Below are 21,327 nucleotides of genomic sequence, written 5' to 3'. Positions count from 1 at the left end.
AAAGGAATAGTACACAGCCGGCCTGGTCACTATCAGCCGCTGCCTACTCACCAACCCCTGTCACTATCAGCCGCTGCCTACTCACCAACCCCTGTCGTAGCACGTGCATAGCCTGCAGTTGGTGGGAAAGGAATAGTACACAGCCGGCCTGGTCACTATCAGCCGCTGCCTACCCACCAACCACCAGCATCGCACGTGCGTAGCACACAGTTGGTAGAACAGGAATACTATTCAGCCGGCTGTACCTGCTTGGAAACCTACCTTCGGCTATAAATACTCCAACACCTTGGAACGGTATCATCTTATCTTATGATCTCATTTCATACCATCATATCTGCTCTAGTCATTTCTCTTAATATACACTTATATTCAAGAGCAATATAGTCTGATTCTCACGTCGGAGGGTGGTCACAAGGAGGTACCCCCCTTCTCAGTGACGAGTTCACGGTGTCTGTTTTGCAGGTCATCTGAAGAACAACCATCTTTGCCGGACCTAACCCCTCGTGGGAAACATCTATTTAACCCCCAGATTATCCGTAATCTGCCCGGGGTCCCTTAGTGTTTCTTCAGGGTTTATGTTTGCTTGTGGGTGAAGGTGTTCCAAAATGTTTGCTTGATGTTGGGGGAATGCATTCTTGCTTGGGAGTTTAATTAAATGCTTGTTGGTTCATATTTCCTACATGATTTCTTCATGGTTTATTGAAATGCATAAAGAATAAAAATTTGTACGACTCTTACAAATTGTGCAATCGAAAATAATAATCTACTAAAATAATTACTTTCACCAATGGTTACATATGTCGGTAAAAGTACATTGGAATCAGGTCATGAGCAATTTGATTTCCCGTAGATTACCGACAAACAACTGAAAAATTGATTGAGTATTTTATTTGTAATCTTATCCTTATGTTAGTGACGATATCAATGGGCATTACACCGACAGTAAGTTCCCATGGAAACCGACCAGCTTGACTACTTGTGTCGAGTGTCCATTAGTGATTGTGGGTTACCTGGAGTTATTCTATCCAGTGGTAATCATTGATGGATTGCCCGGTGGTCTTTTTAAATTATTATTTTTTTTTGTCATATTGGATTCTATCAATAATCACATACGGAAACAATACGTCAGTGATGTTTAGCTAGAACCTTTTATAGATCAAGCACCCCATGTGTGTCCCAACTTGTACAAACTCTGGGTATAAGACTATAAAAATGGGGTGTGAATATATAGTGATTAGTATTTAAAACAAAATTAAATTATTATGTTTGTAAAACTATAGATATAATCAATTCTATAAAGAAAATTAAAAGGCGAGTGACATTTTTGTAAAATGTTCTTCTTTGTTCCATTATCAAATAATAATGGGCAGACTGGAGCCTGCCACATCACCCAGTCCACCAATATATAGCCCAATCCAGCAACTTTTAACGACTAAACATTTATATTTTAATCATCTATTTTAAAAGTTAAATTGGGTCATACATAATCAACTTAGTTTTGTATTTATAACATACAATCTGTTAACAACTAGGTGATAAAAGTTGAAAATATAAAGTGGCCCCATAATCAAATTGTTATATGACTTAATTGCATACTTGTAAAAATAAAGAATTACAAGTAATTTCATATTTTAGAAATAGTACATCAATTTAACCAACAACAAATGGTTTTCAAACATACATACTTTGCTTATTTTGCAAATTATGAATTGTATATTTTTCTCAAACCATTTAATATTTGTAACATTAAGCATTTGAATTTAAAACTTATAACATGCAATCTTTTAACTCGACATATAAAAAGTACATTTATACTACAAAGTTTGTTTTTATGTTCAAATTCGTGAATTGTAGCTCCTTAATGAATTAGTCAAAATGATAGGTAGCAAGACCAATGATTTGGGTGATCTTGTGAGACGGGCCCTCAAAGTAGATTGGACTTTGGGATTGTCGACGTTGAGTTTCTACTTTATAAATATACATATGCATAGATGATATAAGAATCAAATAATGAAAAAAATACGAAAAGGGCTCAATTTTATTATAAAAGGGTTCAAAAAGTTTGAGCCACCTTACTTTAAAAGAAGATAAATACATGTAGCATGCGCTACGCATGACTTTAAATGATTAATATGTAGATCATCATCATCATTCATCAACGTACTCGGTAAATCTCCCCAATAGTAAAGTTATGGTAGGGTCTGAGTATGATAAGATGTAGACAACCTTAACTCTACCCCGTAGGAATAGAGAGATTGTTTCCAGTTAGAACCCCCCCCCACCCAGCTCAATAGTAGTTTTGCATAAAGCCTTGGACATAAGATACATAACACTCAACCATTTGAACATCCGCTGATTAGTGCATGTACCTTTATCTTTCGGCCATCAACGCCACCACATGATGCATAATTAACCTTCCGCCACTTTTACCGTTATTTTCACGAAATTAGTAAAATAACGTCAAAGTTAGTGCAATTTCACCTTTGCCCATCCGAGAGCCCACATATATTTACATTAGTAAAATAACGTCAAGTTAGTAAAATATGTAGATCAATTTTTGTAGTTATAACATGACTATCTAGTTGCAACTAGATTGCATATAAGGAAAGTGGACAAAGGTATAAAGCTCATGATAGATAATGGAAGTTAATGATAAGCCCAAAACAGGCAAACTTGACATCACTTCAATAAAGTACCCACAACGTTCCATGTGGTATGACTCATTCTAATGTAAGAAGTTTACACCCATGTTTATGCTTAAAATTGACCTTTGAACCACCTTGAATTTTGATTTTCTTAAAATCCAAATTACTTTATGAGCATTAAAGTAGTTAAATAACATTATATGTGTTATATATGAAAATTCAGCATTGTAAAGTAACTTATTATATTAATTACAATAAAAATATGAATATATAAATTCAAATGTTCATGTAAGACTGTTTAAAGATCAAACAACCATGAAATACTAGAAAGAAAACATGTTTGATAGAGGACTTGGTTGTAGATCGACTTTAGATTTTGATTGGCTCAACGAAAAACAAAGCCAAAAGCGTAAAGTTCAAGAAAAGAGAAGACACACTCGATGAGCGTATAGCTTGACTGTAGATCGATAATGTTAGAAGTTGATGATATTTGAAGAATCACTAACATAAACACCAAAGGTTGATGGAAAAAACTAATCTTACGTTTCTAGAGAAATTAACCAAGTTGAACTTTGATTTCACAAATAAACAATGAGCTTTTTATTTTATATAATTTTTTTAATTGTACATCATATATTTCTTTTCCTCATTTTACGTGAAATTGCCTTTAAATTAATTTATCGTATACTTTTTCTTTTTTTGTTCTTTTGTGTTTCTTCTTCCTTCTTTTTCCCACTTACTTTTCATTTAACCCCCCACACACGTTTATTCTTTTGACCAGAATTTTAGTATTGAATAAGTTTTCACTTTGTTCACCATCCTAAAATGTCAAACTTTATATGATAACTATTTTAATTTGATTTGAAACAGGTCTAGAGAAAAGTGTGACGAATAATGTAACTATTTAGTAAACCCTATATAAGGTTAAATAACAACCCTCTTATATATTCTAACATACATAAATGCAGAAGTAACAAAGATTATGTAATTTATTATCCTTTTACTTTATGCTTTATGACCTTTGATACATCATATGTCTTTTTAGAGATCAACATATCAAATGGTATGTTTGGTAAAATTGCTCTATTAGTGAAAAAGACGTTTAAATGTATATAATAAAATTGCCTAATCTTAATCACTTTATGTTTGGTTGGCCTATATACACCTATGTATATGTATATATGTATATGAATAAAATATAATAGGCCAGACATAGCAAAGTTCAAAACGAAAGGCTTTCTGTTGGCAAATGACATCTAGAACCAAAATGTATAGGTAACCATCTTGCGCAATTTATTTGACCACATATGAAAATTATTAATAGAAAATATAAACGGAGTAGCTTCCAAAGTAGAGGTGCACAAATCGGTTTTTTTAAAAAAACCGGTTCGGTTATTAACCGGACCGGTTTTTTTTGGACCGGAAAAAAACCGAACCGGTTAATAACCGGACCGGTTAATAACCGGTTTTTTCATCTCAAAACCCTAACCGGTCTAACCGGTTAGGACCGGTTTAGAAACCGGTTAGAACCGGTTAATAAACCGGTTTTTTTATTAACCGGTTTTTTAAAAACCGGTTTTTAACCGGTTAACCGGTTTTTTTTTTTTTTTTTTTTTTAATAACCATAAAAAACGGTCAAAAAACCAAAAAAACGGCTATATGCCCGTTATACAACGGTCAAAACCGGTTTAACCGGTTAACCGGTTATAAAAAAACCGGTTTATAAAAAAACCGGTTAACCGGTTTTTTTATAACCGGTTATTAAAAAAAACCGGTTTTTTTTATAACCGGTTTCAAAACCGGTTTTGGCTCTAAAACTTAAAACCGATATACAAACCGGCGGTTTGTAAACCGGTCAAACCGGTTTTTAAAAAACCGGTTTTTTTTAAAACCGGTTTCCGGTTTAAACCGCCAAACCGGTTCGGGAACCGGTTTTTTTGTGCACCTCTATTCCAAAGTAATGAAATAACATAGGTATTCTTTGTCACTAGGTGAATCAGCTGGTGATGAAATGATAAAGGAAAGACTTGATGTTTCATGTGACCTAGGTTTAATTAGGTACCGAGTGATGATGAGAGATTAGACGAGTAGGTGTCGCTCACCAGTTAGATCCTAGAATTGGACATATTTGATCTTACCGCAATGTCGTGCAATCATAGCGAGTGTTCACGAGCATTGACCTTAAGTGAAGGTTTTCCGCGGATAGAAATGCGAGTGTATCCTGATGTAATGAATTTAGCTAGCCTATTTGAATGATTTTTTGGCCATTCAAAACAATGAGAATACTAAAATTATATACATAGGGAAAAATTAAAATGCAAAGGGAGACAATGAAAAGTGTGAGAAAATTTATTTATTTTTTTATTATTATTTACTTTTTGAGAACGAGGAAGACAACTTTTTTTGTTCATGTTCATGTTCATGTTCATGTTCGCTCATTTAATTAAACGAACACAAATGTTTTGTTCATGTTCGTTTGTTTATTAAATAAGTGAACATAAATGAACATTTTGTCAAACGGTTCACGAACAATTCATCGAACGTTCGGTTCATTCACATGCATAAATCATTCTCATCTTTTAATCTTTGTCGCAATTTATAAAATAACCCGACCCTATATACATGTATCTTTTAACTTTGATAAAAGTGAGGTGTAAAAAAAGAAAAGTGAAATAAACTAGAGGGGGTGCAAAATGCAACTTAGATAAAACCATCCATCGTCATCGTGTTACAGAATCCAATAAAAATCGGATACCAATAATATCTTTCACATTCACATGCTGTAGTGCTCTACAGCTGCAGTAAGCAGTAACCAGCAGCAGCTATAAGTTAAAAAGCTTCTACTGCACCGGCAACTACAACTATATCACTCTCTCCATCTACAACTACGGGTATGTATGTGATCAATATTCTTCTTCATTTCAAATTCCTCTTTATTATTTATTGTCAATTAAGTTCGTTCTAGGGTTTATAATAATAATAATAATGTTTGTTTAATTTGTTGCAGTGTTTAATATGGTTAGGTCAATGTCGATGTGTTATTTGGGGATGAAATTATTGTTATTATGGTTGTTGGTTGTTGCAACGGATGCAGAGGACGACAATGTTGTTAAGTATAAAGACCCGAAGCAGCCGGTTGCTGCACGGGTCAAAGATCTCTTGGGGAGAATGACTCTGGACGAGAAAATTGGTCAAATGGTTCAAATTGAAAGGATTTCAGCTACTCCTCATAATATCACCCGCTACTTCATTGGTATATCTATATTATTATTATTATATAAACAGTTATTAACATTTGTTATTAAATTGTCACAGACTCGAAGCTAATGATAATGATAATAAGAAGACATATAGAGAAGAGTTCCTAAATGAAAACTAATAAATTTTTCAATGTTCAAAACAATAATTTCGCAGCTTTGCCAAGTTTTTGAAATTTACAAATAAGCTCTTAAATACTGAAATTACGACTAAAAATAAGCACGTATTGAAACACATTTGAAGATTGCGAAATTGGGGGAAAATCTTTATAAGTGAAACCGGAACCTTTAATGGTGAGTTTTGGGTCTGACGACGTTGCTTCATGGTCCGGCTTGTCAAGAGTCAAGACCTTTATGTCAACTGATAATGGGCTCTGTAATTCCGCTCATAGCCCAGGTTATGCCTTTCTTAAATTTGGGCCTTTTCTGCCTAGTTTTCCCTGCATGCTGGTCCACGTAACAGTCTGCTAACTATTGAATCAGCTTCTCATCAAATCTTGTCATTCTACATATTAGCAGACAACGCAATCGTCTTTTTCTTTCTTTTGCCTATAATTGGCACACACTAGAATAAGTTAGTGAAGAATTTGGTCTTGAAACGATTGTGGCACACACTAGAATAAGTTAGATGATCATGTGTTTAATTAATTGCAGGAAGCTTACTAAGTGGAGGAGGGAGTGTTCCAAATCCACATGCAACTGTCGTTGACTGGATTAATATGGTAAATGAGTTCCAAAACAGGTCACTTTCCACTCGTTTAGGAATTCCGATGATTTATGGAATTGATGCCGTTCATGGTCACAATAATGTTATTAATGCTACCATATTTCCACATAACATTGGCCTTGGAGCCACCAGGCAAGTGAAAACTTGTAAAACATACATGTTACTTTAACGTTGTATATATATACTTTTAGTTTTGACACAAAATATTTTCATAAATGTTAATTTCAGAGACACCGATCTTGTGAAGAGAATTGGCGCTGCAACTGCTACTGAAGTTAGAGCAACTGGAATTCCATATGCTTTTGCTCCTTGTATTGCTGTAAGTACACTAAGAAATCTTATGTATTGTTTCTAATAGGCTTGTAAATGGACACGAACGGAGCAAGTTTATGTTTGTTTATTTAACTTTAATCGAACAAACAATTGGCCACAAATAATTAAACAGACGAGTTTTCTTTTTTCTTTCATGAAGAAAATGAACATGTTCGTGTTTGTTTATCTTCATTCCATAACAGTATTAATGAACAGTTCACGAATGAACATAACTAAACATAGATGAACGAACATAACTGAGCTAAAACCAATTAAAACTAATTGTGAAGTTGTGAACAACAATGTGTTGGGCAATAGTTAATTAAACTTGACTAACAGTATAATGAGCCTATAAAATTTAAATGAATATATTAATGAACATAGACAAACGAACTTAAACCAATGTAAACTAACGAACATAAATCAATTATCGAGACATCTGCTCATGTTCGTTTGTTTAACTAAATTAACAATTAATTTATTCATGTTCGTTCGTTTATTAAATAAACAAACATAAACGAACTTCCTGCTAAACGGTTCACTGAATGTTTTACTCACTTATTGCAAATTTTTTTATAGGTTTGCAGAGATCCAAGATGGGGTCGATGTTATGAGAGTTACAGTGAGGATACCAAACTTGTTCAAAACATGACCGACATTATTTTAGGGTTACAGGGTGAAATTCCTAATGGATCGCGTCTCGGTGTTCCATATGTTGCTGGAAAGTATGTACCTACCTTCTGATTAATGTTTTCAGTTTTACTTTAATTTTTCTTATTTTAAATAGAGGTGCACACGGCTTCGAAACCCTAAACCAGTTCGGGTTGGAACCGAACAGGTTTCTGGTCAAAGCAGTCAAAACCGGTTTGTGATTGCAACTGGTTCGGTTTGGAACCGGTTTTCGAAGTGTAAAAACCTAAACCGATTGAACTGGTTAGGTTCGGTTCTGGACAAGTTTGTGTAGGAACCAGTTTAGGATGCATCAACACCAACGGATGATTGTGATTTCCCACTTTCGGTTGGCATAGTGGATAAAATCTTTGAGAGCGTATGTAAACAAGAGCATTTTTTGCGTATTTGAGTGTGTTTTTTGCGTTTTTGTGAGTGTTTTTGCATTTTTGAGTGTTGTGACTAACCAACACATTCAGTGGAATTAGTGCCTATTTATTTCGGTACTTATTTATACTAACATATGGGAAAAAACGGTCCAAAAAAGGTCCCAAAACTGGTAATGGTCATAAAATGGCTAGAAATCTGTTACCCAATGGTTAGTAATTTCAAATGGTCTGATTTGGTTTGTAAACCGGTTGCAAAATCGCCGGTTCCAGACCGGATTCTGTTCAAATCATAGAAACCTGTCCCAAACCGCTGGTTATTTTTGGTTCCAAAGTGGTTTGGTTTCAGTTCAGGCATTCGGTTAACCGGTTTCATATGCACATCTAATATTAAAATTACCAACTTGCCCACCATCAGGGACAAGGTAGCTGCATGTGCGAAGCATTTTGTGGGAGATGGTGGGACGACTCGTGGAATAGATGAAAATAACACTGTGGTGAATCGACATGAATTATTAAGTATCCACATGCCCCCTTATTATGACTCTATAATAAAGGGTGTATCTACTGTCATGGTTTCTTATTCTAGCTGGAATGGTATACGAATGCATGCCAATCGTGATCTTATAACTGGATACCTTAAAGACAAGCTTAATTTCAAGGTATGTAGTTATAACCAATATTTTTTTATTTCTTTAAACAAACATACCCAGTAATAGGGATGTGCATGTGTTGGTAATCGGTTTAGGTTGGTTTTGTACTCAACCGAGAATTCGGTTTTTGAAAACCGTTCGGTTTTGATTATTTTCGGTTTTTACAAATGTTTTGGGTTTTTCATTAGAGCTTGAAATTTTTTGGCCAAAAAAGATGGACAAAACTTTTTGGGCTTAAAACTTTGGGTCAATTATGTTTTGTCAATTAATAATTAGTTGACTTTTACACTTTTTGGCCTAATAATTTTGGGCTTAAAAATTTGTAATCCATAAAATCAATAGAAAAGGTTTTTTTTTTGATTTTTACAGGTTCGGTTTTTCCGATTTTCGGTACCCGCAGAAACAAACCGAATTTTCGGTTTTTGAAAAAATCTGAAAACAAACCCTCGGTTTTAGATTGGGTTTGATTATTTCAGCTCGGTTATTTCTGTTACAGTTTGGTATATTTCAGTTTTAAAATAAATTCTTATTATATTTTGAACAACAATAATTTTATTTTTCGTGTTTTGTGATTTCACATATTATCAGGGTTTTGTTATATCAGATTGGGAGGGAATTGATCGAATAACTTCCCCGCCTCACTCCAACTACACTTACTCTGTTTTGACTAGTATTACAGCGGGCATTGACATGGTTTGTAACTTTGTATTCTCACATTGTTGTATAAATGAAATTGTTTCATGAAACATGAATTTAAGTTTAAATTAACTTCTTAAAACAGGTTATGGTCCCAAATAATTATATTGAGTTCATTAACAACCTTAAATATTTGGTCAAAAACAAATTTATCTCAATGGACCGTATTGACGATGCTGTGAGCAGAATTTTACGAGTCAAATTTACCATGGGTTTGTTTGAGAACCCGATTGCTGATTTCAGTAAGGTTAACGAGGTTGGAAGCCAGGTCAGTTAATTGTTATTTGCTTTTTATAGGATTCGTTAATTTTTTATTTAATTATTTTTTTGTTGTTGGAAAATATAGGCACACAGAGATATAGCAAGGGAGGCAGTCAGGAAATCGTTAGTGTTGTTGAAAAACGGGAAACGGGCAGAAGAACCGATGCTGCCCCTGCCCAAAACGGCATCCAAGGTCTTGGTTGCAGGCAGTCATGCGGATAATTTGGGGTATCAATGTGGCGGGTGGACGATTGGATGGCAAGGGTTTAGTGGGAATGAAAATACAACTGGTATGTCCATCTTGTGGGCCCCACTCATGTGTTATGTATCTATATATAATTATTATTATTATTATTTCAATATAAATTTAGCATATTAATGAAAAATATACATAGCATGTTCAGTCGCTCACGAGCCTACTGTAGCTCAACAAGTAAAGCTCTGGCTCATTCAGTAAACAAGCTTTTATAGGCTCGAGCTCATTTAAGCTCGATTCAATGCGAGCTTTTAACAAGCTGAGCTCGATTAGCTCACGAGTAGCTTGGCTTGTATTGGAAAATAACATAATTAATAATTTATTGACAGATTCATACTTGAAGTTAAATAGCAGCAAACAAGTTATAATTCATGTTAGAATATAAACAATTTTGCTGCAAAATAAAGTTCCAAATTCATGTTTTGCATGGTAAATAATTGGTGATATTTTAATACCTACTCAAAAGTCAATGTAATTAAACAAAAACCAAAGAGCAACAATCCGTATCTTACATGTAAAAAACACATGTTCTTATTAAATTCATCGGTATTGGTACAAAAGTCCTATGATTTATATTTTTGCTTCAATATATACAGGAACGACTATTCTCACCGGAATCAAATCAGCAGTTGACCGAAACACAGAAATAACCTACATGGAGAATCCAAATACCGATTTCATTAAATCCAACAACTTCTCATATGCAATAGTTGTGGTTGGTGAGCATCCTTACACCGAGATGTTTGGTGATACTTCAAACCTCACCATTGCAGACCCGGGCCCAAGCATCATAAAAAATGTTTGTGGGAATGTGAAGTGTGTTGTGGTTGTTGTATCGGGTCGGCCTGTTGTGATTGAACCGTATTTGTCGGTTATTGATGCTCTGGTTGCAGCCTGGTTACCGGGTACTGAAGGTCAAGGCGTGGCGGATGTTTTGTTTGGTGATTTTGAGTTTAGTGGTAAACTTTCAAGAACTTGGTTTAAAAGTGTTGATCAACTTCCGATGAATATTGGTGATTCGCATTATGATCCACTCTTTCCTTATGGGTTTGGACTCACAACGAAAGCGGTTATAGAAAGGTACATAAACACTCGTTAATAAATATGTAATAGGCTAGATATATACAAACACTAATTACTTACACACTCTCCAGACACCACCGACATAAAATAGTTATACGGGTCATATGAGGGGTAAGCACACTACTCGTATGAAGTATTAATTGACAAACAAATTGGCCAATGTGACCATTAACAAAGTATACTGCCCGAATGACCATTTTGGTGTGTATGGGTTGGTTTTTTATTCATACCGAACCAAAAACCAAAAGTTTAGTTTTTGAGTTTTTGAAAACTATTCGATTTCGGTTTTGCCATATGGGCTTGAAATTGGGCCGAATAAGGTTGGCCCGAGTTAATGAATTTGGGTCTAGATCTTAATTGTAAGTTAATAATTAAATATTTAGCTATATTACATGTGTTACACTATTTATTAAATTCTTATGAGAGATTAATGATTCAAAATTAAAAATTGAAATACATGAATTTTGTTTGGTTCGATTTTTTTGGATTTAGTTACACGGAAAACTGAAACTGAACCAAACCAAAAGTTAAACTTTATGAAAACAAAAAACCAAACCGTCGGTTTTTGTTTGGGTTCGGTTATCTTGGATTCGGGTCGGTTTTTTCGGTTTCATTGTGTAGTACACTGGTGCACGCTTTTGGGCGTGGTGTTTATATGTCATAACCCTTCGTAATATTTATAATTATGATTATTATAATTTACAGGTCAAAGTCCGGTGGCATGGCTAGAAGGCCGTTTGTGGTCGGGATTTTGGTTTCATTGTTGATCAGTTTGAGTTTATTGCAAGTATCGATCATTTTTTAGAGTTTAGGGAAATTCTGTGAGATTTATGCATAGACTTTCTAGTTAAATTAGATTAAGGTAGTGCTAGTTATGTTAATGAGTCCAATAAGTTGACACGAGTTCAGACCATTCGATAGATCCTCTTATCATTTAAGCTTCTTGGTTTTGTTTTAATTTGCTCGTCGTAGCAATCTATTTTATGTATAGTTTAAAAGTAGTGATTCTTTTATGTATGATTCTTGTATTTATTTTAAAAAATGGTGTAGTATAACAACTCAAGGAGATTTGAAGTTGATGTTTGTGTTAGTATACGTGTGAGCGGTGACTCACTCGGTATTCGGGGTCGTTCCGAATGATAATAAAAAAAGGATTGTTTTTATTTCCGTGAGGATTTGTTTTCATAAGTTACCAATTATTTCCAATCCATCCATTATCACTTTCTAATTCTCTAATAATTTTTATTTGATCTCTCTAATCTTGAGCTAAAAAATCGGTTAACCGGTTCGGTCTAAACGGTTACTACCCGACCCGAAAAACCAATCTAACCAGTTAATTCCCGCCAAAAGAAAAAAAAACCGGTTAGCATATTTACTGGTTAATGGTTAATCGGTTAACCGATTTGTGCACCTCTAGGCTCTACCCAAATATGTTAACTTGAATGAGAGAGAAGAAACAAAAATAACCAAAAATACATCTTACATATAAATAAGTTTATTTGAGTTGGAGTCGCTAGTTGTTTATATTGTTTTGGTGTCGTCAAACGTTTTTCATTTTCGTATATGAATATCAAACAGGTTGATTCAAATATGACACCATTTTTAAGTGTATATGGACTAGAGATTTACCAAGAACATGTCGTTTATCATTTACAGCAGCTAGATGTTGAAGATCTCACTTAAAACCTTAGAACAACGTTCATTCTTCTTTATCAAAATGCAACCGGTTAGTTAACCCAACAAGGGGTAGCGGCGCAACTTGTTGTCTGCTTGCCTTCTATTTCGATGTAATCACTGCCTTGCTTATTTATAATTTATTGAAATATCATATTATTTCACCCAACAACTTTCGTGTCCGCTAGCCAAGCCCAACAACAGCTTCCTCCAGTGCATCAAACATTAGCCAACTTTTGTTTCTGCTCTAGCAGTATCCCCTGACTTTCTTTATGGAAGGTTGACAGTTTGAGTCTCGTTCGTGGGAAGATGTCATTCGTGGGCCAGGATTTAACCATGGTGGGCTTTCGGACAATGGGTTTCCTCTTAAATTGTTGTCTGTGATCGTGAGAGTGGGTGACCTTTTGGTGTACCTTGGTGGCTGGACTTTCTCGGTCGTTAAGAAGAAAATTAAACAAAGGTGAAACTAAATAACTATTCAACATTGAATTGTTTATTGATGCGTGCATTAAAATTTTAATGGAAAATGGTCCTAATGGGTATTAGATGTTGAATAGTAGTACTTTGGTTTTTGATGTCGACAATAAGCTACTGATAAAATCTTAGGACCGAGAGATTTGATTGTGGTCAGACAAAACAAAGAACATGGGACGAGAAATCCACAATAATATATAATATTAATACATTCTCGATCGATCTTGTTATTGGGCCCATTTTGACCACTTCTTAACTCTTTCAATTTGACCAAAATCAGCTCACAATATTAAATATTAAAAGTTGAATTAAACACATGTTGATATGTGTCATAAATTTTCAGGGGTATTTGTGTAACTTTTCTATAGTTACAAGTATTTGGGTATAATCTGTCAAGTATGAAAGACTTCAGGGACTAGTTTTGTTAATCAAGTGGGTTAGTTTGTTAATAGCCGTAGGGGTTAATAAAAGGGTTACTTTTCATTTTTCAATTCTTTCTTTGTAATCCATACAAGAGTCTGTAACCATCAATTCGTGTTAATAGTAATCGATTTCGTTTGTTCTTGATCTTGATTCTTGATCCAATTTCTCAACAATTGGTATCAGAGCCACGTTGGCTCGAATATGAAAAGAAATTGGTTTGATCTTTCCACCATTAATCAATCAAGATGGTATCAACGAAGTTCGAATTGGAGAAATTCGACGGTAAGAACGATTTCAGCCTCTGGAGAGTAAAGATGAGAGCTTTATTGGTTCATCAAGGCATATCATATGCCTTGCTGGGTGAACCAAATATGCCAGAGGGGTATACAGACAAAGAGAAGAAAGATATACTAGAGAAGGCTCATTCAGCAATCATTCTAAGTCTTGGTGATCGCGTGCTTCGTGAAGTCTCAAAAGAGATTACAGCAGCCGGTGTTTGGGCTAAACTTGAAACCCTGTACATGACCAAGTCATTGGCCAATCGTTTGTACTTGAAGAAAAGGCTATACACATTTCAAATGACCTCAGGTAAATCTTTAGAAAGTCATACTGATGAATTCAACAAGATAATTCTTGATTTGGAGAATATTGAAGTTGAATTAGAAGATGAAGATCAGGCAATAATATTTCTTTCATCTTTACCTTCGTCATATGAACATTTTATGGATACTCTCATGTATGGGAGGGATACATTATCCATGGAAGATGCTCTTGCTGCCCTAAATTCAAAAGAATTGAATAAAAGGGTAGATAATGAAGGGGATTTGGGTGATGGTTTGCTGGTAAGAGGGAGGTCAGATCAGAGGGGTCAAAGATCTAAAGGTTTGGGAAGATCTAAGTCTAAGTCTAAGAGAATTATGAGGTGTTATATCTGTAACTCAGATAAACACTTGAAAAAGGATTGTCCAGAGAGGATGAAGAAGAAAAAGGTAGAAAGTTTTTCTAAATTTCAAGGTAATAATTCTATAGATGATCCTTTAGATGGATATGATAGTGCTGATGTATGTGTAGTGTCAAAGGAAAGTACTAGTGGTAGTTGGATAATGGACTCTGGTTGTTCATATCACATGACTCCTAATAAGGAGTGTTTTAAAGAGTTGAAATTAGAGGATCTTGGTGTAGTGAAGCTAGGAGATGACAGACCATGCACCATTAAGGGACATGGTATAGTAGCTTTAAGTCTGGATAATGGGACAGAAGTTGAATTAACTAAGGCTAGGTTTATTCCATCACTAACCAAGAATCTAATATCTTTGGGAACACTTGAAAGAAAAGGATATGTGATTAGTTTGAAAAATGGTAAGGCCAAGGTTATTAAGGGTTCTATGGTTGTAATGTCAGGAACAAGGGGTGAAAATAACATCTATGTATTAGATGGAAATACAGTAGTTGGAACTGTTTCTGTGGCAAAGGGTAAAACAGTCAATACTGCAAAACTATGGCATACAAGACTAGGTCACATAAGTGAAGTGGGTTTAATGGAGTTAAAGAAGCAGGAGGTTATTAATGATCTTGTGAGTTGTGATGTAGGTTCTTGTGAGAATTGTATCTTAGGAAAGTCTAAGAAAGTCAGTTTTAAGAAGGGGGTGCATAAGTCTAAAGGAATTTTAGATTATGTACATGCTGATTGTTGGGGACCTACAAAACACAAGTCTTTAGGTGGAGCTTTATATTTTTTGTGCATTATAGATGATTTTTCTAGGAGAGTGTGGGTATACATTCTTAAGAATAAGTCTGATGCATTTAGTATGTTCAAAGATTGGGCAGTTCTAGTTGAAACTCAAACAGAGAAGAGAGTTAAGAAGCTAAGAACTGACAATGGTCTATTGCAGTGGGGAGTTTAATGACTATTGTAAGAAGAGAGGAATAGCTAGGCATTTAACCATTCCTGGAACCCCTCAACATAATGGTTTAGTAGAAAGAATGAACAGGACTTTACTAGAAAAGGTCAGGTGTATGTTGATTGCTGCACGTATGCCTAAGGGTTTTTGGGCAGAGGCAGTAAAGACTGCAGCATATCTGGTTAACAGATCACCATCTAGTGCTATATGTAACACCCCGACCAAAGGCGGATTATACATCGGGGCGCCACATATTGTTTCATTACTCGTGACACTATTGGGTGTCAATATTTAATAAATACATTCATTCGCGCACGCGCAGGGTAAACACAAGATAACATAAATCATCATAAATCAATATATTATAAATCATAATAATAAAACAGCAATAACTTGTCTTGATACATTTTAATCTAGGTCCAAAATAAAGAAAACTTCCTAGGTGTCCACAAGCTCCAAAACAGCTACTGCAAACCTGAACATGTGTTAAAATAAACGTCAAACACTTGCGTGTTGGTGAGAAATCAAGTTTAATACAATACATAGATAACCATAAATCTGCGCGCAACATGTGTATGTCTGGTTTTCAACAAGGGTGTAATCTGATCGGGACCAACTCTAAGATTCATAAGACTGCCAGTGCTCACAATTGAGCTCACAAACAAGACAAACTGTGCATGTGTAAACAAAAGAGAAAATCATAAACGATAGTTCTCCCGTGTTCATCTAATGGTACCATGAGAACTGCGGAATAGACCGACAAGACGGTTAATGATCCACACATACAAATAAACAGCCAAGTCTACGTCCTCAACACATGGGATACTGCGCGACTAAAGTTCATAAACAGTTTAAGACTCTAAGTTTGTATGAACACATGAACATCCCAAAACATTAAAAGCAAAAAGGGATTAGGTACGAGATTACTCACTTGATAAACGATGCGGTGTAAGATAAAGCAAGAACCAACTTTAAACAAGCACAAGTTAACCTATAAATAAGATTGTTGTTTTAATGATTTGTTTTAAGTCTTGATTATAAGTTAGCATAATTAATAAGTAAATTATTATATATAATATATATATATTACCGGAAAAGCAGAGCAGAACAGGGAGGAAGACGGAGGCAGAGAGGAAGACGGCAGAGAGAGCAAGGAGCAAGAGAACAGGAGAGATTAAGTGTTTTGTGTGTGTAGTGTTATGAAAATATTATTATTATTTATAGGAAAACCCTAGGAGACATAATCCCTAGAAAAGGGGAAAGGATCTTTAACAAGATCAAGCAAAAGATATCAAAAAGCATAAGAATCCAAAAGCAAAAGATATGGAAAGATATGGCAGCTGCAGAGGCAAGATAAAGCTGACAGGGAACAGTAAAAAAAGGCATGGGCGGTTCAGATAAAGGTACAGGTCAGGCATGGAAAAAGCAGATCTCCAAAGATAATGTCAGTCACTTTTTCTGCCAACCAATGGGGTTGGTGCGCATGCTGCGCCGAAAGTAACTTTTCAGACATAAAGCAGATTAGGTCAACAGCACAAAAGATAAGACAACACAAAAGCAAACGGCTAGATTAAACAGAAGAAAACTCAAAGAGTTTAGCGCGAGAAGGCTCGAGCGCGAAGGCAGACACAGAAGGTCAAGAGAGCGCGAGCGCGAAGGCAGACAGAACCAACCTTAACGCGTCGCGGAAAGAACTACATTTCTAAGCGCGCCGCGGGAAGAATCACATTTCTTAGCGCGCCGCGGGAAGAACTATAATTCTTCGCGCGTCGAGGGATGAACTACGATTCTTAGCGCGCTGCGAGAAGAACTACAAATCCTTAGCGCGCTGCGAGAAGAGTTCGTCTCGCGTAACGCTGAAACAGGTGGTCTTCACGCAGGATTCCTTGTAAGGGGTCTGGCGCGTGGAGCTGCGCAGACAACCTTAGGCGGGAAGGAACAAAGGACAAGCAAAGAGTTAGAAGAAAAAGAGGGAAACAAGGCTTAAGGGCGGGACGGCGACAAGAGGGAAAAGAAGGCGGAAAGAGAGAAGGAGAGGGACGGGACGGCGGAAAGAAAGAGAGAGAAAGAGGCGGGAAGGAAAAGTATATTATTATTATTAAAAGTAAAATATAAGTATAAATAAATATTAAATCATAAAAGAAAGAGATCGGGTCAGAGAAACGGGTACCTGGGTCAGGTCGGATCGGGGCAGATGTTACACTATATACGATGGTTCCTATGGAGAAATGGTCAGGTGTCAAAACTGATTATAGCAACTTGAAGACTTTTGGTTTCTTGGCTTAGTCACATATTAGCCAAGGAAAATTAGAACCAAGAGCAATTAAGTGTGTGATGATTGGCTATCCTGATGGGGTTAAAGGATATAAGCTATGGAGACTAGATGATGGAAAGCCTAAAGTAATAGTAAGTAGAAGTGTGGTGTTTCAAGAAGATGTTCTGTATAAAGATGTACTTAAAGGGTCAACCAGTGAAAAAGAAGTAGATCATGGGGTTCAAATTGAGGTGGAGCCTGTACAGAGTACTTATGAACATGGAAGTACCAGTGGTTCTTTAGAAAGTGAAGACAGGGGTAATTCTGGAAATAGTGAACATGAGGGATATAGTCTGGCCAGGAATAGACAAAGAAGGAATGTTGGTCCTCCTTTGAGATATAGGAAGGTTGATGATATATCAACATTTGTTCTAAATGTTGCAGAAGAAGAAAGCTCTTCTGAACCATTGTCTTATTTTGAAGCAATTAATTCAAAGGATAAAGACAAATGGGTTCAGGCCATGAATGAAGAAATGGATTCTTTGCATAAGAATGACACATGGCAGCTAGTGGAGAAACCTGAGAAGCAAAAGTTAGTAGCCTGCAACTGGATTTATAAAATCAAAGAAGGTATGCCAGGAGAAAAGTCTAGGTATAAGGCTAGATTGGTAGCTAAAGGGTTCACTCAGAAGGCTGGTGTTGACTATAATGAGATTTATTCTCCTGTTGTGAGACATATTTCTATTAGAATAATTTTGGCATTAACTGCTCAAGAAGATTATGAATTGAAACAGCTTGATGTAAAGACAACTTTCCTTCATGGGAATTTGGAAGAAAAGATTTATATGCATCAACCACAAGGTTTTGAGGTTGAAGGGCAAAATGGGAAGGTTTGTCTTCTGTTAAGATCTTTATATGGATTAAAGCAGTCACCTAGGCAATGGTATTTAAGGTTTGATCAATACATAGTATCTAATGGTTTTAATAGGAGTAAGTTTGATAGTTGTGTTTACTTCAAAGAGTATGAAAAAGGACAATATGTTTATCTGCTACTTTATGTAGATGACATGTTGGTTGCTTGTAAGAACAAACAAGTCATTCAAGATACTAAGGATTTGTTAATGAGGGAATTTGATATGAAGGAGCTTGGTGAGGCTAAAAGGATCTTAGGGGAAATTACCAGAGATAGAGGTCAAGGTTTGTTATACTTGACTCAGACTAGCTACACTAAGAAGATACTATCAAATTATGCTATGGAGAATTGTAAGGCAGTTACTACTCCATTAGCTATTCATTTTAAACTTTCTGATAAGGATTGTCCTGTATCAGAAGAAGTATCTTATATAAACAATGTGCCTTATGCTAATGTGGTGGGTAGCTTAATGTATCTAATGGTGTGTACTAGGCCTGACTTGGGGTATGCAGTTAGCTTAGTTAGTAGATACATTGCTAATCCTGGTAAGAATCATTGGGAGGCTGTCAAGTGGATACTGAGGTATTTGCAGGGTACCAAAGATGTTGGTTTGGTCTTTGGAAAAGGTTCAGTTGATAGAGAGGTTATTGGATATGCTGACTCAGATTTTGCAAAGGATTTAGACAATGGCAAGTCTTTGACCGGGTATGCATTTAAGGTTTGGGGATCTTTAGTTAGTTGGAAAGCATCCTTGCAGCATATTGTGACTCTATCTACAACTGAGGCAGAGTATGTGGCTCTTACAGAAGCAGTTAAAGGGGCATTATGGCTTAGAGGTTTTATTTATGAACTCAGGGGTAATTTGGTCCAACCTGTTGTTTTCTGTGATAATCAGGGTGCAGTACAGTTGACTAAGAATGCTGTTTATCATGAAAGGACCAAACATATCAATGTTAAATTTCATTTTATAAGAGATGTTGTTAAAGCAAAGGAAGTGATAGTTGAATCAGTTTATACAATGGAGAATGGAGCTGACATGTTTACAGAGGTGTTGCCAGGTTCCAAGTTTCAATACTGTTTAGAACTTCTAAACATAGCAGATCATTGATAAGGTGGAGATTGTTGATATGTGTCATAAATGTTCAGGGGGGTATTTGTGTAATTTTTCTATAGTTACAAGTATTTGGGTATAATCTGTCAAGTATGAAAGACTTCAGGGACTAGTTTTTTTAATCAAGTGGGTTAGTTTGTTAATAGCCGTTAGGGGTTAATAAAAGGGGGACAATCAGTTAGTTAGGGTTACTTTTCATTTTTCAATTCTTTCTTTGTAATCCATACAAGAGTCTGTAATCATCAATTCGTGTTAATAGTAATCGATTTCGTTTGTTCTTGATCTTGATTCTTGATCCAATTTCTCAACAACACATACCTTAAATTAGTTGGGTAAGTATTCTTTCATTTCATTTCATCCACTTGGTAGTCAAATTGTGGACATTAACGTATCTGCCATTTGAGACAAATTTATGAGAAAGTAAATTGGTAATTAGTACTTAAAAGCCCCTCTATTTTAACAAGTTTAACTCTTCTATAAATTTGAAATTCATTAATTTAAGCCTTCACAAACTACAATATAAGAAGTTAACTCTTCATATAAACTATAGAATTTGCAAAAACAATAATTAGGGTCGACATGTTTTCACATATATAATGAAACTATAAAATCACAATTTTATTTTATTTTTATTTTTAAGAAAGAATCCATATATCAAAATATCAAATAACACCCATAATGTTAGACACCCACAGATGAAAAATAAATGTAATCAATGAGTTGACATGTAATATATGTAACTATTATGCTATTTAATGTCTTAGATATGATAGGTGTTTATGGTCGGTCATGTTATCACCGAGGTTTTAGGAGAAAAAATTCATCATCTTTGAATATGCTATACCAACCAGTCATATTTAATTAATTTCTTTAATTTTCTAATACCTATAATATTATTAATTTGAACCAATACTTACCAAATATTGCTATAAGCTCTAATATTAATATTAATTAATAACAAAACTAAAAAAATATCACTTCGAATTACAAAAACATAAACGTAAAATGCAGAAAAGTTTAATATTTAAGTTTGTCGAAGTTCGTAGATATCTTCCACTAAATCAACTAAAATATTTATATTTCACATTCTTTGTAGAGAAGACGCCAAAAAAGTTATAGTTACGAAGGTAACTAGTCGTACAAGGAGATAACAGTGGAGCCAACGACCCACTAAGACTAACGTATCTACAACTACATCCCTTAGTGGCAGTCAAACGGAGACGTGAATGTGAGATTCTTTTTCCATTCCAAAAACTGTTAAAAACCAAGAATCAAAATCATCTTGCTGCTTTTGATCTTTATCGGAGAGTCATAGCTTAGATTTGTGCCAATGTACTAACTGGTCATATAAACGACCTATTCCCACAGATTTAGGTCATTCCATACAATTGCCACCATCATCAACCAAAACATATGAAAACAAGAGTCTATGATGTAAACATGTATATATATAATGGCTTCTTCATATACCGAAACATACTAGTTACGGTAAAAACAATATTCTAGGGATCACCATACATTGTGTTTGCCAATGTAGACGACGAACAGTGGGAAAATAGTTGACTAAAAACTCAAAGATAATCATCTACAGAAATATCCAATGCAACATTGTTCTGGTTCTGTGTAGTTCCT

At 35.2% G+C, this 21,327-nt stretch overlaps 1 protein-coding gene across 1 annotated transcript; it reads left to right on the top strand.

Moving 5' to 3' along the window:
* The first annotated feature begins 5,407 nt into the window (after window positions 1-5,407).
* Window positions 5,408-11,886, top strand: LOC143532147 (uncharacterized). Its single transcript, XM_077027278.1, has 11 exons — window positions 5,408-5,536; window positions 5,653-5,898; window positions 6,557-6,761; window positions 6,858-6,948; window positions 7,521-7,666; window positions 8,415-8,658; window positions 9,238-9,342; window positions 9,431-9,613; window positions 9,692-9,896; window positions 10,459-10,942; window positions 11,651-11,886. The coding sequence occupies exons 2-11, from the start codon at window positions 5,661-5,663 to the stop codon at window positions 11,748-11,750; spliced, it is 2,001 nt and encodes a 666-aa protein (XP_076883393.1). The 5' UTR covers window positions 5,408-5,536; window positions 5,653-5,660; the 3' UTR covers window positions 11,751-11,886.
* Window positions 11,887-21,327: the final 9,441 nt, after the last annotated feature.

This window comes from Bidens hawaiensis, unplaced genomic scaffold (genome assembly GCF_021521415.1).
Source record: "Bidens hawaiensis isolate Kalapana, Puna unplaced genomic scaffold, B.hawaiensis_p1.1 tig00009361_1, whole genome shotgun sequence".
Classification (NCBI taxonomy): domain Eukaryota; kingdom Viridiplantae; phylum Streptophyta; class Magnoliopsida; order Asterales; family Asteraceae; genus Bidens; species Bidens hawaiensis.
Note: the sequence above shows the minus strand (reverse complement) of the source record. Positions and strands in the feature narration are given on the sequence as shown.

Excerpts from the sequence above, each read along its gene's own strand:
- LOC143532147 (XM_077027278.1), top strand. The coding sequence starts at position 5,661 with ATGGTTAGGTCAATGTCGATGTGTTATTTGGGGATGAAATTATTGTTA. Across the intron at positions 5,899-6,556 it reads TATCACCCGCTACTTCATTG|GAAGCTTACTAAGTGGAGGA; the intron begins GTATATCTATAT and ends AATTAATTGCAG. Across the intron at positions 9,343-9,430 it reads TTACAGCGGGCATTGACATG|GTTATGGTCCCAAATAATTA; the intron begins GTTTGTAACTTT and ends TTCTTAAAACAG.